Here is a 19,382-nt window from a genome sequence, read left to right as displayed (position 1 = left end):
GAGCCGAGTCGGGGAGCGACGGCAGGATGAGGCCGAGGGGGCTGTGGGTGCTGGTGCTGCTGCTGGGGCTGGCCCACATCGCCCTCCTGGCGCGGGGCGCGGCGGCCGAGGAGGACGACGACGGTGACGGGGGTGAGTGGGGGGCTTGAGGGTGAACGTAGGCCAGGGGCGGGTCGGCGGCGGCCTGGCTGCCCCCTCTCCCCACCCCCCCTTCCCAGGCGCCGGGCGCTGCGGAGAGCTCGGGCCCGGCGGGGCGCCGCAGGGGCCGGGCTGGCGTGTGGCGGCTCCCCCGCAGGCCTGTGGCCTGAGGCGACGCTGATCCCTCTCCGGGATGGCGCCGGGGTCGCGGAGAGGCGGCTTGTCAGAGGGCTGTGCGCGGCTGCTCTCCCTCTTCTAAGCACGGCGCGAAAAGCTAGTGATTAGCCGTGTCGTCTGGCTTTTAAGTTACCAGTGAATTTGCAATTTAACTATCCGACGGAGCGCTCTTTTCCTTACCCCTTGATTCAGGGGATGTGTGTTTCAAACTAATTAGGGTTTTTTTGCCTAGAAGGGAGGCCGTGTCAGGCTGGTTTCTTGGTGTTTCTTCCCATTGTCTTTGGATTTACTGATGCGTGTCTCCTCCTTTCCAAAATGAGCTGAAACAAAGCTGCTCTGACTTAAGTTTAGCACCTGTACATAGGAGGCAAGCATTTGAAGGTGCTTCTTTGGTTTCTGGCATCTTTCATGTGGATTTTGAGAAATCCTATGTCTTTTGTATTTCCTCCGTTAAAGCTGCTGCATGTTAAATAGATGCTGTTGAGGAAGGTGGGGTTATGGATGACCTCCGGTCCTGCAAATTCTTAACTCAGTGAATTGGCACTGAAACTTGAAGACATGCATTTACGTCAGGTACCTTATTTGTGCAACCAGCTCTATGATCTGTAGGATAAGGATCAAGAGATTATTCTTTTTTTATAGGATATAGCACCTGCAGTAAGGAGATACCTGTATTTCAGCTTAGAATTTAACAAAAAAAAAAAGCTTCATGGTAAGATGGGATAAGGATCAAGAGATTATTCTTTTTTTATAGGATATAGCACCTGCAGTAAGGAGATACCTGTATTTCAGCTTAGAATTAAAAAAAAAAAAAAAAGCTTCATGGTAAGATTATGTATTATGTCTATGTCTTTGCTTTTAGCTAAAACACTTGGTTGTCATTCCTTTGTAGCATGTGCAAAGCCCGGTACTGATTTCCCCTACTGCCTTCAGGTGTTGGAGTAACTCCTGTAATGTCACAGTGAAGTTTGGCCAGCAGCAGGAGCTCAACTTCTTGCCAACCAGGCTCGCATCAGTGCCTCCTGTGTGTGCTGCTCTTCTCACTATATGAGTTCTCAGGGTCAAAGATGCACAGTGATGAAAGTATTTTCTCCTGTGTGCAAGTTGAACACTAATCCAATGCACAACTTGAATAATTTTCTTATTTCTGCTGTGTATCTCAAAATTGTGTATAAATCATGAAGGAGGCTTTACCAAGTCTTTGCTTTAAAAATGTGTGTTGTTAGGAATTCCGGTTTTGCTCTTGAAATGCAGACCTGTATGAAGTTGAACAAATTTGATTTGCAACAAGCAAGTGACCTTATATAAATTGATTGTTCAGGAGATGCAAACTTCAGATGAAACCAGGCATGTTGCACTGTATGATTTTGGAAGTGAAGTTTGACTGGGGCAGTGAAGCAAACGTGCTTGCAGGAAGGTTAGCCTAGGTCATGACTGTTAACACCCTTTGCTTCCTGATGAAGGAAAAAGAGGGATTTGTGTAGAAGATCCACTGCAGAAAAGATTGAGGAAGACTGTTTTCATAAAAAGGCTTTTGAATGCCCTGGCAACAAATTATAAGTCTTGACTTCTGTGTTTCTGAAAACTGAGCTCATCCACTTGAGAAACAGTCACTGCAGTGCCCTCCTCAAAAGGAAACTTTCATGCAGAATCCAGAAGTCATTGATGTCTGAATGAGACTTTTTCTTAAGGTGAATCCTGCATGAAAAAGTTACTAGGCTAAACTTCTGATAAATGTTGAAAGTTCAGTGAAGTTACTATAAGAATTAGTTTCAGTTAGAGTGGCTGTCATCCTGAGGAAGGCCTGCCAGCTGGCATCGTGTACTTAAAGTCTTAAAATTAGTGTCATCTTCATAATGTTTTTTTGACTTGTGTAGTAACGTGTTGAAAATTGTGGAAATGCTTTGTTGGAGTAAAAAAAAGAGTGGTCCATGTTCTACTGGAGGGCAGGTTTTAGCCACAGCTGTCACTTTTTGGTTTGTCCACCTGCTTTGCAAATAGCTTTAGGAAGCAGACACTTCAGTGTGGGTGCAGCTATTTTATTTTCATGAACAGTTTTATGCAAATATTTATTAGCTACTTCTGCAGTGTCAGGTGTCCCAGTTAGATGCATTCTGTATCTGTTCTCTTCAAGTTGTAAATCACTAATGCAGAGGGAAGTTTCTTGCTTGTAATGAAAAAAAAAAAAAGTCCTGCTTACTTTTCCTATACTTGATCAGGTCCTTGGAGCAGGTCTTTCAGTCCCAATGCTAAAGGGGACATTAGAGGTAGCTATAATAACTCTAGGTATTGGTGAAGCTGGATACTACAGAGGGTGAGTTTGCACTCTTAAGGATGAATTTTTAGGTATGGTTAACTTTTTTTTTTTTTTGAAATGCGTGCCCTCGGTGAGGCAGTTGGGAAAAGCTGGAGTCCTGCTGTGAGGTAGGGCTGTCCTGCCTCCACCTCTGAGCAGGAGGACGTGGGTGTGTGAGAATGTGTCCAAGCTGTATGGATATTGAAAGATACAGAACGATTTCAGATCTAATGGTTTAACATTTTTCCATTTATGCAGGATGATGTTGTGGGTGATCCTTTGTTCTTGGCTTTCTAAAACATGAGGTTATGCCACGGCAGTCGCAGTGGTCTTTTTCTCTTGTTTGGAGGTGGGTAGTTAGCACAGCAAGCAGGAATGAGAATTGAAGCCTGCTGGTTAATTTCAGAAATGCATCAGCACAATAGGCCGGCTAGTTTTGCTCAATTTTCTTTGTGTCAGGAAAAATCAGGTCCCAAGTGATTTGCTTGGAAAAGCAATGGGCGTTGCACAACTCCCTGGGAATTCAGTCACAGACCAACCACGAACACCCTGTGGTGAAACATGACCCTCAAAGCTGCTGGGCACGCATGTAAGCAGAAATATTGACTGCTGAAACCCCCTGAAAACTAGCTTTTTTCACCAGTGCTGTCTTGATGGTACATGACTGTTGTAGATTCACTTCAAGGGTGTTGGAGAGTTCAGCCCTTTCACTGCAAGTGCTCAGAGGCAGCAACACAGGAGGCATTGTCCACTTGCAAATAGTGCTTTTAGCTGCTTCATAGGTTATTTGAAACAGTAGTAGTTGTTAAACAAACTTAATCCAGGTGGCTACTGTTCTGTGCTAAATGATCTCCTCTGATCTATCCCCTCAATCAGAAGCTTTTTTTATTTTGGTGGTGTATAAAGTTGGGTTCTAATTAAAATTAAAGCATTTTCTCCAGGGGCACATATTGGTTTCTGAAAGCATACAGGCTTATTTTTTTATTATCTTCTAACAGAAAAATTGCTATTGCAATTTAATGGCATAATTTTGTCTATGGGTGAGCTTATTGCTATGGCCTGCCATTGGTCTGAGAATGGTAGAGTTTGGTTTTTATCACTTTTTCATACCTGGATACTACATATTTATCATTCTTACCTTTCAAATTCCAGATGAAATCAGAATGTTTTCAGAACTCTTGTCCTGAATAAGTACTTTACCTGTACGTGATTTGCTGTCCTACTGCAGCAACTCCTGTCAGCTTACTCAAAAGCCAATTAAAGTTAAGTAGAGAATAGTGTTCAACAAGAAACCTTAATCTCTTTGTTTTGTAATCCTGGGGCTCCCAGTGGTTCAAAGGGCCTTAGCTTCGTTGTTGCAGAGTTTTCATTTGGGATGAAGTGTTTTCGTTACTTGTTCTGTGACTAAAATTCCTTTAAAGTCATTCAGGAAGGTCTGCTTGTGGCAAATCAGAACTCTTGTCCTGAATAAGTACTTTACCTGTACGTGATTTGCTGTCCTACTGCAGCAACTCCTGTCAGCTTACTCAAAAGCCAATTAAAGTTAAGTAGAGAATAGTGTTCAACAAGAAACCTTAATCTCTTTGTTTTGTAATCCTGGGGCTCCCAGTGGTTCAAAGGGCCTTAGCTTCATTGTTGCAGAGTTTTCATTTGGGATGAAGTGTTTTCGTTACTTGTTCTGTGACTAAAATTCCTTTAAAGTCATTCAGGAAGGTCTGCTTGTGGCAAATGGCAGCAGTTGAAACAACAAAAAAAAAAAAGGTTTAAAGGAACATGTGAAAGATTAAATATTAAAGAAACCATCTCAAATCCCAAGCCAACAAAAATTGAACCAGTTGAAATGTGCTAACTTTGCTTTGGTAATTTAGCAACTCTGCTTTCTCCTTGAAAGACCTGTTCTGTACCAGCAGTTTTGGTTCTCCTTAATCAAAGGTGTCCCCAAAAGTTCTTTGGAAGAGGTTTTCACTCCATTTATTTTAGAAGATCTGCCAAGTGCATAGGAGTGGGTTTTCATGGGATTCCTGTGACAGTCACTTAATTACTTGATGTTGCACTCACTCTGCAGCCTGATACTGACCCAGAGTGGACTGGTGCTCCTGAAAGTCTCTTTAATGAATTGGAGACCTAAAACATCCCTGTAACTGAAAATACTGAGGTGGCAGGGGTGGGACTGGGCAGTCAGGAACACAAGCATAATTTTGAAGTGCTGCCTTTAAACCATCTTGGTAGTACTGAAATTACAGCCTTTGAGTTTGTAGCAAGCCTGTCTGTTTATTAGACCTTCAGACAGGCAGAGCACAGCAGTTGTGGTGTCACAGGTGTAGTAAGTGAGGGAAGCATTGGGGATAGGCAACATCTGCTTTTTTTTGGTTTAAGACAACTAATTTTCTAATCAAAAGTTGTTGCACTTGAAGGACAGCTGTTTTGTTGCGTGATGAAAGGCTTCTCTTTGAATTCAGGTATCATCTGTGTGCCCTTCTTATCCAGCATGTCTGGTGCCTTGCTTCCCACATCTCAGCAAGATACCCAACGGACATCGGTAGCATTTGTCATCTGGGTCTGCATGCCTTCATTCTTGTGTGTCCATTTGGTTGTTTGCCCTGAAGGGCAAAATGCTTTTTGACACTTTACTGGAATATTGATATTGTTAGCTGGCATAGCACGCACAGAAATGAAATGGGACTGGTCAAATACCAGAGTCCAAGCTCTTTGCAAACAGAGATAGCTGTGTTGATACTTTTTTTTTTTTAACCATGGAATTTACTCAATCCATCTTTAACCTCTGGTGTTATTTTAATGTTAAACTTGACAAAATCTAATCTGTATTGCACTTTCACTTTTACTTTTCCAGAATCGGTTACAAAAGAAGCTGATGATGACGGTGATGATGTGTAAGATGACGAAGATGATGATGATGATGATGATTCTGAAGTTGAAGAAGAAAATGGTGTATTAGTCTTGAATGATGCAAACTTTGACACCTTTACTGCAGACAAGGACACGGTGCTGCTGGAGTTCTATGCACCATGGTGAGTTCACAGCTTGTGGTACCTCCTTAGGTGCAGGATGGGGTGGATGCTGGGGGCTTCTGTGACAGGACACACTCTTAAAAAGGGAGCTTTTAAGCTCCCTTTAAGCAATTTTAAAGATGACATAGGAGTAGCTTGCCTGCAGGAGAAGCAGTGGACTCTGCTGTAGTCCAGGCTGTAGTCCCTTCCCCTGTACCATGCAACAGACAACATGCCTGCTCTTTCTCCACAGATAGATGTGGGTCATGCTGAGGGATTCCATGCCAAGGGAAGCACAGCCCTGGTCCTGTCCCTGCTCTGTGCCTGTCAGGGAACTGGGATGGGTCCCAGTGAGCTCCAGGGAAGTTACTCAGTGTGGTCTTGCAGCCTGCTATTGTGTCCTTGTGCTGGCCCACTGAGAACTTGGGTATTTCCTCAACTAGATGGAGGAATGAAGATTACCCTAGCGGGGAAATTGCTAGAAGGTTTTCCTTCTCAAGTTCAAATCTGTGTCCTTGCCAGAAGGGTGTGGTATGAGTAAGGACATAGCTCGTTTGTATTGTGAATTTAAACAGTGTCTCATACATCTGCCTAATGGTGACAGGTTTGCGATTTTGTTTTAAAAGGGTTTGTTACTTTTTTTTTATAATGGCTTTATGAGACACATGGAAGTGTGTTGCCTTTTGAATTGGGGGGGAAAAAAAAAAGCCGGGTTTTGAAAACACAGCACATTAGCTACAGTTAATCTCTACCTCTCCATGATCTGAAAACATAGCAAGACCAACATTCTGGTGTTGATGTTGTGAACATCTGTTAGAAGGTGTCCTGGAAATGCAGAATAGCAAATCGTGGTTCTTGTCTTACATCATTGTATCTATTCATGTCATCTTCTGACAGGTGTGGGCATTGCAAGCAGTTTGCTCCTGAATATGAGAAGATAGCCAAAACTCTGAAGGAAAATGACCCTCCTATTCCAGTTGCCAAAGTAGATGCTACTGCAGCCACTTCACTAGCAAGTCGTTTTGATGTCAGTGGCTACCCAACCATCAAAATCCTGAAGAAAGGCCAACCTGTTGACTATGACGGTTCTCGGACAGAAGATGGTAAGCACCCATCTGTAGCAATTCTCTGTAAGAAAGCAAAGACTTAGGTAGTCTTGCTTCTTAATGTGACTATTTTGAAGGACTTAGATCTCAAGTTACTTTATCTTAAGCAGAATAGTAGTATGAGGGCTGAAATTTTGCCTGTCTTCTCAATTGGTTGTATGCTGGAGAACAAATTTGCAGGTAGTGGGTAGTGCTGTTGCTAATAGAAGGTTTCTAGCTCTGCCTTGGCTAGAAGAGGAGGTGGTGTCATGCTTTCTGAAGAATCAGCTAATAAGAAACATCTGAAACATCTATTGACTATATAGAAAACCACTTGTTTCTCACTTAAAGAATGAGTCTGGCTTTAGTCAGAGGGGGGAAAACCTACCTTCTCTGCCTGTTTTGAGATGGCATTCACATGCTACAGCCCTGCAAAGTTACAGATCTGTGGCCTGCATAAGAAGGGTGCTCTATGGAGTGAAGCTACAGCCCTGCAAAGTTACAGATCTGTGGTCTGCATAAGAAGGGTGCTCTATGGAGAAGACCTTGGCAATACCCACAATAAAGAGCGCTTGATAAAGAAAGTGTTCTTGTGAGCGTAACACGTAAGCTTTGGTCCAAGACCAGGCTTGCCACTCTGATTTTAAATTCTTGATACCAACTCCTGCATTCAATATGATAACATAACCTTGCTAATTGGGCTGTTGAACTGCATTTCAGCAATTGTGGCCAAAGTCAAGGAGGTTTCTGACCCCAATTGGACCCCTCCACCAGAAGCTACCCTCGTATTGACTCAGGATAATTTTGACGATGTTGTGAACGGTGCTGACATAATCCTGGTGGAATTCTACGCTCCATGGTAAGGAAGAAGGCAGTCACCTGTACTTTCCTAGCACAGTTGGCCTGAACACACTTGGCGAACCATTTTTCTGTTGTTAGGCCTCTTTAAAAGAGGCTTGCCTTGTGCAGGTGTGTGTATCTCTGATATACCCTAGCTCTAATCTGGACCTAGGTTCACATTACACTTGAAGACTAGACTGGATCTGTTGGTCAGCAAGGAGTGGTTTCCAAAACCTCACTGAAGATTCTCATTTGCTATTTTGGGAACACGTTGAGAGATACTGAAAACCAAAGAGATTTGGTCCTTAGTTTAAAAATGGCCTCTAAAAATGCAACTACCTGTAGTAGTGTGGGGCCGGGCATAAGGGGGTTGTCCTCTTCAGGCTGGAGAGACAAGTCTTCCTAGTCTGAAGTGTCCTGTGGACTGAATAACCCCATTCCTACTTTCTCCATTCTGGAAGACTTAACTCTTTCAATTCAGAGATAGCAGGTATACCTAGCAGGACTCATGGTTTGTAAAAACTGCCCTCCTGTCTCCTTCCCTAGGTGTGGACACTGCAAAAGGCTTGCTCCAGAATACGAGAAGGCTGCCCAGGAGCTCAGCAAGCGCACGCCCCCTATTCCCCTGGCTAAAGTTGATGCCACTGCTGAAACTGAGCTTGCAAAGAAGTTCGATGTCACTGGCTACCCAACCCTGAAAATATTCCGCAAGGGCAAACCTTATGACTACAGTGGTCCACGGGAAAAATATGGTACTGCAACTTCTGCTTTTTTCTTGTTTCCTAAGGGCTTGACCACAAATGTTCTGATGTGTCTGTAGGACTTGCAGACTTGTTAACATCATAGCAATGGTAGTTGGGGAAACCTGAAAAATTGTGCCCTCATACCTACATAGGCCAGCGTAGGTGTAAATTTGTCTCTTTATAATGTCTTATGGTGGTACTATAAGCTCCCTTTAATATAAAGTAAGTTAAATACGCGTGGTGAAACAGTTGCAGTATGAGTAAATGGACAGCTTTTAATTGCACTGGAATGCACCATAACAGCTGCTGAAGTGCTCAATATTAATTTTTAATAAGCAGGAAGACTTAAGACTACCCAAGTAGAACTTTGGCTCATAGCTGGGTCAGGAGACAGTGAAGGGTCTAGAATTTAAGAAAGGAGGGATACTTGAAAGATCCCACATGAAGAACTCATGTGATTGGTCTGAAACCAACCTGAAAGAATATCCAGAACTGCAGCTATAAAAATTTGGACTGAGGCTTTGCTGGTTTGGTCTTTTAGTTATTGTGGGAGGGCTGCACAGAAAGACATCCACAGGAAATGTGGTATTAAACAATGTTGTAGAGAGAATTCCTGCACCTTTCAGCTCAGTAAATGTTCTAAGCAACTTTTTGGGGGTGGGTTTCTCTCACAGGTATTGTCGACTACATGATTGAACAGGCTGGTCCTCCATCAAAACAGATTCAGGCAACCAAGCAGGTTCAGGAATTTCTGAGGGATGGGGATGATGTCATCATCATCGGTGTCTTTAGTGGAGAGAATGACGAAGCCTATCAACTCTATCAGGAAGCAGGTAAAGAATGTTTTAAAATACTACTGGATGTTTTATTGAGATTCTGTCCAGGACTCTGGGCATAGAGAGATCCTTTATTTCTGCTCTTAGTTCACAGGGGGAGGTTGGAGAGGAATAAGAGGAAGGAGATTGAAGGGTGATCTTCTAGTTGTACTCAAGAAAGAAAGCTCACATCAGATTTTGAGGCTATAACAAAAGTAACAGCCAGTCATGGGAGATGTGTCCTCTTGGTACTGTGTCCCTAAAAACACGCAAACTGGAAAGGAGGGAAAGTTCTTAGCTGAGGAATAAATCACAACTTCTTGGCTTAAAGCCTCACTAGCTTTGCCATCTGTTACTGCTTGTTTCGTACCTGACAGTTCCAGAGACTGGGCTCTGCCTGGAGAAAGAATCATCATCCACCTCTGGATCAACTTAGCTAGACCATTCCTGGCAATGCTTATTCTTAAAAAACCCTTTGACATGCCACATTGATGGTCCTGTTAACAATATTTGTTACCACACAGAAGAGGTTAAGTGTATGAAGTGCTCAGTCCCTTTAATCAATCCCTATGTCTCACATGATCCAACCTACTCACAGCCATTCTTGGTTTCTGCCAGAGCCTTGAGAGCAATATGGGCAATTCTTCTCTCCAAGCTAGGCCTGCATCTGAGGCTGCTCTCATTTATAGTTGGATATATATATATATATATAGTTGGATTAGGAGCTGATTTGGTTGCTGCAGCATGACAAGATACAGAAATGTTTCCCAGGCTGCCCCAAAGTAAATGGATTGACTGGGTCACCTTGTGAGTTCCTTTCCAGCTCTACTTTTCTGTTATTTGGGGGGAAGCCAAGAGGTAGGAGACTGATAAAACCACTGTTAGACTCTGTATGTTTTGGAAGCTGTTCATGGTTTTTGAATATGTAGAATAACTCATTAAGTAGACAGGTTGTGGAACAGCATACTTGAACTGTATGCATTTTCACATGCTTCTCACACCTGAATAAGAGCTGTTCTCCAAGACTCTGGGTAGCTCCAAGTCCCAGTGAAAATGGGAATTTCCTTGCAGTGCAGTCTCAAGGTTTCAGTTGGAGGCTCTCAGTTTGCTTCTTGATGACTTTTCCTTCTCCCTAACTTTAATTTTTCAGCTAACAGTTTAAGAGAAGATTACAAGTTCCACCACACCTTCAGCAATGAGATTGCAAAACTATTGAAAGCATCTCCAGGAAAGCTGGTTGTCATGCAGCCAGAAAAATTTCAGTCAAAGCACGAGCCCAAGATGCATGTTTTGGATCTTAAAGTGAGTAGCTGGTCCAAGGTTAGAAAGTTTGTGAATGGACTGAAGGTTCTCTTTGTATATATGAGCGTTTGGCATCTTGCTGTTGGAAGTACTCCACTAGATATTTGAGGCCACCTGTTTGCCCCCTGAAATGGTATTGCTTTGTTTGAGAACTTCATTTTATAAACCCAGAAGTTATGTATTAAAATGATAATTTACCATTATAATATTGAGTTTAAGGGTAGTATACTGTATTATTTTTAGTGCTCAAGGATTTGAAGAATAAGGTGACAGCATTGTTGATAGCATGCCCCTCTTTCTCATTCACGCGTGCATCGATACTAGTTTCCAGTAGTGTGTAACAGAAATGTCACTTAAAGCCATTTTTTTTTTTAACTCTTTTCCCCATTTTTTTAAGCAGGACTCTACAGATGGATCAGAGATTAAAGAGCATGTGTTAAAACATGCGTTGCCTCTCGTTGGTCATCGCAAGCCTTCCAATGATGCTAAAAGATACGCTAAGCGTCCTCTAGTAGTTGTCTATTATTCTGTAGACTTCAGTTTTGACTATCGTGTTGGTAAGTTAGTTAAGATTACTGTTCTTCTACTTGGAAAGGAAGCAAGCAGTAACTAGAAATTACGAATCCTATTGTGTTTTCAAGTTAGTTAAGATTACTGTTCTTCTACTTGGGAAGGAAGCAAGCAGTAAGTAGAAATTACTAATCCTATTGTGTTCTGGTTTTCAGCTACCCAGTACTGGAGAGGCAAAGTCCTGGAAGTGGCCAAAGACTTCCCTGAATACGTGTTTGCTGTTTCCGATGAGGAAGATTATTCTTCTGAAATAAAAGATTTGGGCCTGCTTGAGAGTGGAGAGGATGTTAATGTCGCCATTCTGGATGAAGGCAACAAGAAATATGCCATGGAGCCAGAAGAGTTTGACTCTGATGTACTCAGGCAATTTGTAGTGGCGTTCAAAAAAGGTACAGTTTCTAAACTGGGGTTCTGTAAGCCATTTGCTTTGTTTTCCCTTCCAAGGGTTTTTCCTGAGGCTATGGCTACAATGAGGTCATATGTGCGACCTTACATTGTTCTGTGCTTTAAAGCTCTTGGATGTTTCTTGCTTTTTGGTTGGTTTTTTTTAATCACACTTCATTAACTTTGCTTGGACATCTTGTCCCATCATGCTTGCTATGTTCTGAGTGTGTTTGGCGAGCCTAAAACCTTCTTGCAACTTTGAAGAGGGAGTTGGCTGTTCGTATCGCTTTTTGGTTGGTTTTTTTTAATCACACTTGGACATCTTGTCACATCATGCTTGCTATGTTCTGAGTGTGTTCGACAAGCCTAAAACCTTCTTGCAACTTTGCAGAGGGAGTTGGCTGTTCGTATTTGGGACTAGTATAATAATTCACTCTAATACGTTGTGAATGTACAGCCAGAAAGAGGGAGGGAGGTTCTAGGGCAACAAATTGCCTGTATTTCACAAGGTTATTGTGCTAAAACATCACCAGCAAGCAGAGGTTTCATGCAGAGGTAAACTCATTTAGTGGTGCAATGCTTTTTCCCTGGCAGGAGGATGTACTTCTGCCCTTTCATCTTGGGGGAGACTGTAAGGATTACTCTTCCTGTATTCTAACAATGGTGTGTGTTTTGCTTGCTTCCTAGGAAAATTGAAGCCTATTGTGAAGTCCCAGCCGGTGCCAAAAAATAACAAAGGGCCCGTGAAAGTGGTAGTGGGTAAAACTTTTGATACCATAGTCATGGATCCAAAGAATGATGTTCTCATAGAGTTCTATGCCCCGTGGTGTGGACACTGCAAGAAACTAGAACCGGTGTATACCGAGCTAGGCAAAAAATACAAGAATGAGAAGAATCTAGTCATAGCCAAGATGGATGCTACAGCCAATGATGTGATGAATGACCGATACAAAGTGGAGGGATTCCCCACTATCTACTTTGCTCCAAGAGACAAGAAGAACAACCCTATTAAATTTGAAGGCGGGGACAGAGATTTAGAGCATTTGAGCAAATTTATAGAGGAGCATGCGACAAAACTCTCCAGAACAAAAGAAGAGCTTTAGATAAGATAAGGGTGGTGAAGAATAATTGTTTGTACATTGTAGTTAAAAGCAAGTTACAGACAAAACTTCGTGAGAGAAGAATTAAGCAGTTTGAGCAAGGAAATTCTTGAGCAGTAAAGCAATTGCAGTATCTTTTTTTTATATGGCAGAAAAGTTTTTCTGGACACTGAACTTCTCTGATATGAATGTCTTATGTTAGTTATGGTTTTGATCTTTGGAGAAAAATACATCCTTTATTTTTTGTGACTATCTTGAGCTTGATTATTTGACTCCAATGCAGCTGGTTTTTAAGTTAAATGGTATTACCAAAAAGAGAGAACCAGATTCCTCTGCCAAACGGATTTCTTTCTTATTTGTTGGTATGGTTACTGGGGGGAGGAGTGCTTTAAGCCAGTCTCCTTTTATATTTCTGCATACCTATTTATGTGACTATATCACTGTATTCATTGTTGAGAGTAAGAATGGGAGTTTTCTAAAGGGTGGATGGATTATTTGGCTCTACTGAGATAAGACACAGTGACTTGTTAACTAAATGTGCCCTAGACCTGTCTGCTCTTGCTTTGTGCCCCTCTGTAGAGAGGGTGAAGCTAAAATAGCAAGCTCTTCTAATTTACCTCTCTTTACTAGTCCATATCAGCCCATTTATATCCTAGTCTTCCCAGGTATGTTTTGAAGTAATTGGAGTGTGTCAGAAACAGCATCTAGTAGGTGGTGATGCTTGGATTCTGGTATGGGATTTGTGTCTTACCATCATCTTTGCTTTTGCAGAGAGTAAGGTGTGTGGTAGTGTTTCTTCTTTGGGAAAGCAGAAGAGACCTTCTCATGGACTTTATTCCTCTAGCAGTTACAAAGGATGGTCACATCTGCTCTGTGCTCCCCTTGGCAGTATGTGTGTTTAAAAGTGGATCTTGAATGTCCCGGTTCAGATAATGTTCATAAATTGATGCACCATGTTGGGGTGGCAGATTTATATACTTCAGAAGCACTGTCTGCCTCTTCTCATAGCTGTGATGCTGCGGTGTATGCAACCTGAGTGTCACTGAGGCAGTTTTGATACATATTTCATTTTATGGGTAGTGCATCTCTCCTATCTGTCTTGCAGAAGACCAAAATCATCAGTCTTTGTTCAATGTTTCCTTGTTGCATTTGTTTTCAGCTTTTTGGAGGGTGTGCAAATCTAAACCCACCACCCAATCTTTTTTTATTCTGAGGAGATTCAGTCTTCTGTGTAGCAAGGGAAACCCATGTCCAGGAGGTGGCTGTTAAGGTATAGTCCCAAGGACCCAAAAAGGCCTGCAAGGGAGTACGTAATCCCTACATAATGTCCTACTGCACTTTGCATCCCTGTTGAGAGGACATGCCTCCCTGCTGCCTTAACAGGGGACTGGCTGTTAACATCCTACCCAGGGAAGCCTGACTGTAGAGTTATTCTTGAAGAGTTGTGTGAGAATACATGAAGTCTTTCTCTTTAATTGGCCATGTATCTGAAGCTAGTGAACGAAGCTCACCAGATGATGAATGAAGGGGATGGTATCGAGTCTCTACGGGATGCTGAGGTGTGCTTGAATGTTATTCAGCTCCTGTTTACCAGCAAAAGCAGAGAAGTGCTAAGCAACTACTCAGGATCAGATCTCAATTGCTGCTCTGTGTTGAAGGCATGTCATCTTTCACTTCATGACCTGGCATTGTGAGCCTTCTGTTTTTATGGTAGAGGGCTTTCTCTCCTGTGTCCTTAAATGTACAGATATGTGTTAAGCTTAGGCAATATTTCACCTACAAGACTCTCACCAAGTGCATTATCATCCCATCACTTGCCATTTCTGTTTGCAGCTTTTCTGTAGAGCCTTCAAAGATCATGATCTGTGATAAATGTCTGTGCATAGGCAACAGGACCAAGATCAGACTTAGCTGAGCAGCAGCTTGTATTAGAGGTGACTTTTCTCAGCTTTAGAAAAGTATAAATAAGCCAAGTAACAAGCTCTGTCCTGTCTGCAAGTTGAGATCAACTCAGTTATCCTAAGCATTAGAAACAGCCTTTTAAAATCAGTTCTTCAACATAGTTCAGCCTCTATTCCTAACCAAATACCTCGCTTAATACTGCAGGGAACTAAATTGCTCCAGCTTATTTGTTAATCACAGGCTTGTGGGGATTTATTCCAAAACAGATGTCATCTAACCAACAGGAAGATGCAGGATAAATATGGAACATGTAGAAGGGAGGGTGAGAAATCCCTTACTGGTGGTGGGGACTATAGTCAGGGCTGAAGCTCAATTCTTCTTGGGACAGTAAGTGTCAAAGTTGAGCAGAAGAGTTTCTCACCTCTCTTTTTAGAGGTGCTAAGTGACTAAGATTTTCATTGCCAAAGCTGTATTGTTTCTGTAGACTACTTCCTCCTAGCAGGAGCTGACATTGCTCTGGGTTGAAAACCTCTCCAGCCTGCTGGCAGCCCTTGGGGCATAAAAAGCACAAGGCCTAGGGGAGCACCCAGGGTATGTTTGCATGGTGTTCCTGCTGGCTTTTTCTTCCTTGCCTCTGCAGGTGGAGGCAGCCTGGTACACAGTTACTTCAGGGCAGCACTCAAAGGACTGAATTTTGTCCTGGAGTGGCAGTGCTGAAGTCAGAGCTGAGTTAGGAAAAGGAATATTATGCTGGTTGTATTGCCAACTTGGTTTCAACCGTTGAGCTGCAAGAGCAGGCAGTGTTACCCCAAGGAGGTGTTACGGATTTGGGTTATGAGTAGTAGAGGGAATAAGGATCTGATCCATCCTCACACTACTATCATCTGTCCACGTTTCCTGCAAGTCTTTGGCTGTGCTGCAGACCTTGGCATCAGCAACCCATAATTGATGTATTTATCTTGATCACTTCCCAGCAAAGATGAAGATACTGATTGCTTTCGATTTAGGACAAAGTCATACTGAAAAGCAAACTGCTTAGACCTTCTGGCTCTCTCCAACTCCCTGAAAGGAGGGTGTAGAGAGGTGGGGGTCGGTCTCTTCTCTCAAGTCACAGGCGACAGGACGAGAGGAAATGGCCTCAAGTTGCACCAGGGGAGGTTCAGGCTGGATATTAGGAAACATTTTTTCACTGAAAGGGTTCTCAGCCATTGGAATGGGCTGCCCAGGGAGGTGGTGGAGGCACCATCCCTGGAGGTGTTCAAAAGACAGGTTGATGTAGTGCTGGGAGGTATGGTTTAGTGATGGTGATGCTCCTTGTTTGTTGTGTGGGTGTCTATTTTTGTCAGTTGGGTTGACGGTTGGACAAGATGATCTTTAAGGTCCCTTCCAACCTAGAAGATTCTGTGATTCTTAGTTCCAGTATCCTGCTGTGTGCAGTAGCAATGTCATACCAGCTTTCTGTGAGACTCGCTGGGATGGCTACATTAGGTCTGCTATCTCTCTGTAGACGGATAAAGCTTATATTAAGCTTTATACCTTTTTTTTTTTACCCCATTTTTTTACCTGCAAACTTATATTAATGTGATTGATTTTTAAAGGGAACAGATCATACCATCTTTTGGAATTTGTTAAATGCATTATGCATGTCTGCTTTTCCCTTCCTGGTACGTTAGGATGCTTTCTGAAGTATCCTAAATTCCATTAAAGTATTACCTAAGTGCTGCTGATTAGCCTCAGTGTTCCCTTCTTACAGAGGAAATCTGCATGAAGTGCAGAAGAGCAGGAGAGCTCCCTTGATTTACCCACAGCTGCACGAACATACGGTGTCATTTCCCATTATAGTTCCAGGAGGAAGAAAAGCTGCAGCTTTATGTCTCAGCGATTTGTGTAGCAGTAAAGGTTCCTGGGTAGGCTCTAAGGAGCCTATCCTGGTGTAAATATCTCCCACACGTGCATCCTCTAGAAAACAGTTTGGTTTTTTTTTCTGTAAACTGTGATATATCTCTAAGGAGTCAGACTTAAGACTTCTTTGGGGCTGCTTCCTTTCCCTGAAGGGTCCAGGGCTGAGATAAGCAGCAATTCTAGCACAGCCAGTGCTCCTTGGAGTGAGTTTGTACTGCATCTGAGGGACAGGGAAGGTGACAGTAAATACTGGTCTGGGATCTTGATGCTACATCAAGTACTTGCTTTTTTCAGTACTGGAAGAGATTGATAAGAGTAGAGGGATATGTCTCTTTGCAATTGAGGTTATTACTTGGTTTCTACTTTAAACAGTTTTATACTTCAAAACTGTTAATTATGGTGATGCCCGAGTGTGGCCCAAGACTTGGCTGGTGGCAAGCAAGGCACTGCAGAGTTGGGGACTACTCCACAAAGTTTATCTGTCCTGTTGCACACGAGGTTATGTGTTGAGGAAACAGGCTTCTGAAAAGTAGGACATGACTAAGGGTATATGATACAGGTAGGAGGCTTTTCAGAAACGATCATTAACTGTAGTGGTCTGACTTGTGTCCTTTTTTTGTGGTGGGCCAGAGAAGCTACTGCAAACTGTCTGTGCTTCAAAAGGCTTTTTGCTTACAGCTTGTATTGGAAGAGACAAGGATCAGGAGACTGAGGACCATACACTCAGCCATTGGTGTGGGTTAATGAGGACATCAAGCCCTGTGCAATCCACTTTAATATTAATATTAAATTAGTTCTGGAGTTTCTGTGCCGTGAACAGCTAGTTTTATATGAAGCCTCTGTGCTGTTATCTGACCCTTTGCAGTGTTGCTTTCTGCACTATTCCTGAATATCTGGACAAGCTCTGTAGACACCATGAAATCTAAATTATCGTGTCTTTGCAGAGGCTGGGTGAGACATCCATATCCTTCCAGACCCAAACAATTCTCCAGTTTCATTTCTGGGTATAGAGAGGAAGAGATCTGCTCTGTCAATTACCATGAATCCTTACATTAGAAAGGTAGGAGTTTCAGGTTCAGAAATGCTGTTTGTTCAAATCACATGTTGTGAGTGGCTTGATTAACAAAAAGATAGAGGAGATATTTAATCCAATGATGCAAAGAAAACTGTTACCACAATTGGTAACCCAATCCTCTGGTGGATTTCCATATGCTGGGGTTTTGAACAGCCAGTTGTTTCTTCATAGTGGAACCTGATGCTTGTGAGCCTGCTCTTGATTAATGCCCTTTTGCTTCCTTTGTCTAAGTTACAGTAGCCTTTCTGAAATTCAGGATGTTTTGCCTTACAATAGGGGAAAGTTGTTCAGCAATACAGCCTGGTAGATTGATGCAGAGCACGACAGAAGCAGAGTAAAAGAAAATACAGCAGAAGATAGGCTCAAAAAAGCAAATGATAACTCAGATTTCCATAAAGTCAGAGAAATCAAGGCTAGACAGGACACTTGCTCACCTACTCTGATTGCTTTACGTATTAGGCAACAAGTTTTCAGCTGTTTGCTTTCCGTACCCAGCCTGATAAATTGCATTTAACCTATGTATCTGTTCCAAAAAAGAAGAAAAAAAAAAAGTGTGCAGCACAACCAAAGCTCCACAACTGCCAAGTACTGATGCTACGCTGGTAATGATTTCTGAACTACAGAATGCATTCAGGAAAGGGAACATGCTTCTTGAAAGTGGTAGTGCTTGGAGTAAGAAAGGCAGTCTGGCATTCACTTGCCATGCGAAATCCTTAATTTGTTACTTTTGTGAATGCCTTTGGGTGGTAGATTTTAGTTGTATTTTAAGGTGGGGTCTAGCTCTTCTTTTGTCCTTTGAGTTGATTTGGGTGTTCTACAGCCTGGAGATGATCTAACAACTAAAGCACAGCCAGTGTGGCTCCACTAGCTTAGGCTTGTAGCTCTTCACAACCAGTAGATCTTCACAGAGGGCCTGCTGGCAGTGGGTTGGAGCTCAGTTCGAGATGTTTCCATGAACCTGAAGGAGCAGTAATAGAGCACATAACTACAGCAGATGCAAATTGAGATGTTTATTGATGTACTAACCAACCAGTCCCTTGAAAAGTGGCCTTACTAATCTTCCTGGCGCTCTCTTTCTAAGTGATCACCCTTAATGTTCAATTTGGAGCAAACCATTCGATCTTTAAATAGAAAAGTCACGTTTTTAAATAAATAATAATTTAAAAAAAAGGTTACAGTGGACTACTTTGTTTTCTTTCACTTCCACCATGCTAATGAGATCCTTGAGGCATGCTGTTTGCTGTAGCTGTGGATGTGAGGGTGGCACTTCCTCGTACTGGAGGCTGTCCAAAAGAATGGGTAAGGACCAAAATGTCTTATCTTTGATAACAGTGATGTGACAACATCTTTGGTGGTAGGAGCAATTCAGTGCCTATTTGGTTGGGTTTTTTCCCCTAATAATGCAGCCTGTTTTGCTGAGAATTGTAGGAATGGTCAAGCTTCATCAGACAGATGGTACTTAAACACTTCAGCCTGAGGGGGTCCTGTTGAACTATAGATACATAAGGAACAAGTCATCCTCTTGGCTGTGAAACACTGCAGACCTAGTTTATCAATGGAAAACCTACTGATTGGAAAGGAAAAAGGTAATTAGGGTTTTTTAAAAAAATCCCTATATATATCTAGCCATGTGTCAGGTCCCACTCTCAGGAAAGTGGGGTGGGGTGAGTGACTCGGATTTGTAAATCCCCAACAGCATGGACTAAGGTGAGATAAATCTCAAGGTCTGTATGCAAATACTTATTAGTCTCCCAAAGTTATCAGTATTGGTCTTAACAAGTCCACGATAATTGGTTAGGTATATAACAAACTGTGGCAAGCTGTGAGGTATACATGGTGTTACTAAGCATGTCCCTTATACATCAATTTACGGCCAGCGCTACATAAGGTCATTACTTAACAACTCTAAGAGAAAAGAGGAACTGAGGGATAGAGAAAAAGATCACCAGTCCTCATTCCAGCATCTTTATCAGGGAATCTTCCCAGGCATAATCTTCTTTCTTGAGAGAGATCTTCCTGGACATGATCATCATCTTCTCATCTCT

The 19,382-nt window shown here is 42.5% G+C and overlaps 1 protein-coding gene across 2 annotated transcripts; it reads left to right on the top strand.

Moving 5' to 3' along the window:
* On the top strand, positions 1–12,710 carry PDIA4 (protein disulfide isomerase family A member 4). Of its 2 annotated transcripts, none has more exons than XM_014946971.1 (10): positions 1–132; positions 5,463–5,640; positions 6,517–6,722; positions 7,425–7,563; positions 8,091–8,296; positions 8,962–9,120; positions 10,253–10,404; positions 10,805–10,961; positions 11,130–11,363; positions 12,046–12,710. In XM_014946971.1, the coding sequence occupies exons 6-10, from the start codon at positions 8,976–8,978 to the stop codon at positions 12,459–12,461; spliced, it is 1,104 nt and encodes a 367-aa protein (XP_014802457.1). In that variant the 5' UTR covers positions 1–132; positions 5,463–5,640; positions 6,517–6,722; positions 7,425–7,563; positions 8,091–8,296; positions 8,962–8,975; the 3' UTR covers positions 12,462–12,710. The 2 variants fall into 2 exon arrangements, with proteins under 2 accessions (XP_014802457.1, XP_014802456.1); XM_014946970.1 differs by having other exon boundaries at positions 10,802–10,961.
* Positions 12,711–19,382: the final 6,672 nt, after the last annotated feature.

Source organism: Calidris pugnax, unplaced genomic scaffold (assembly GCF_001431845.1).
Source record: "Calidris pugnax isolate Ruff unplaced genomic scaffold, ASM143184v1 scaffold71, whole genome shotgun sequence".
Taxonomy (NCBI): domain Eukaryota; kingdom Metazoa; phylum Chordata; class Aves; order Charadriiformes; family Scolopacidae; genus Calidris; species Calidris pugnax.
Note: the sequence above shows the minus strand (reverse complement) of the source record. Positions and strands in the feature narration are given on the sequence as shown.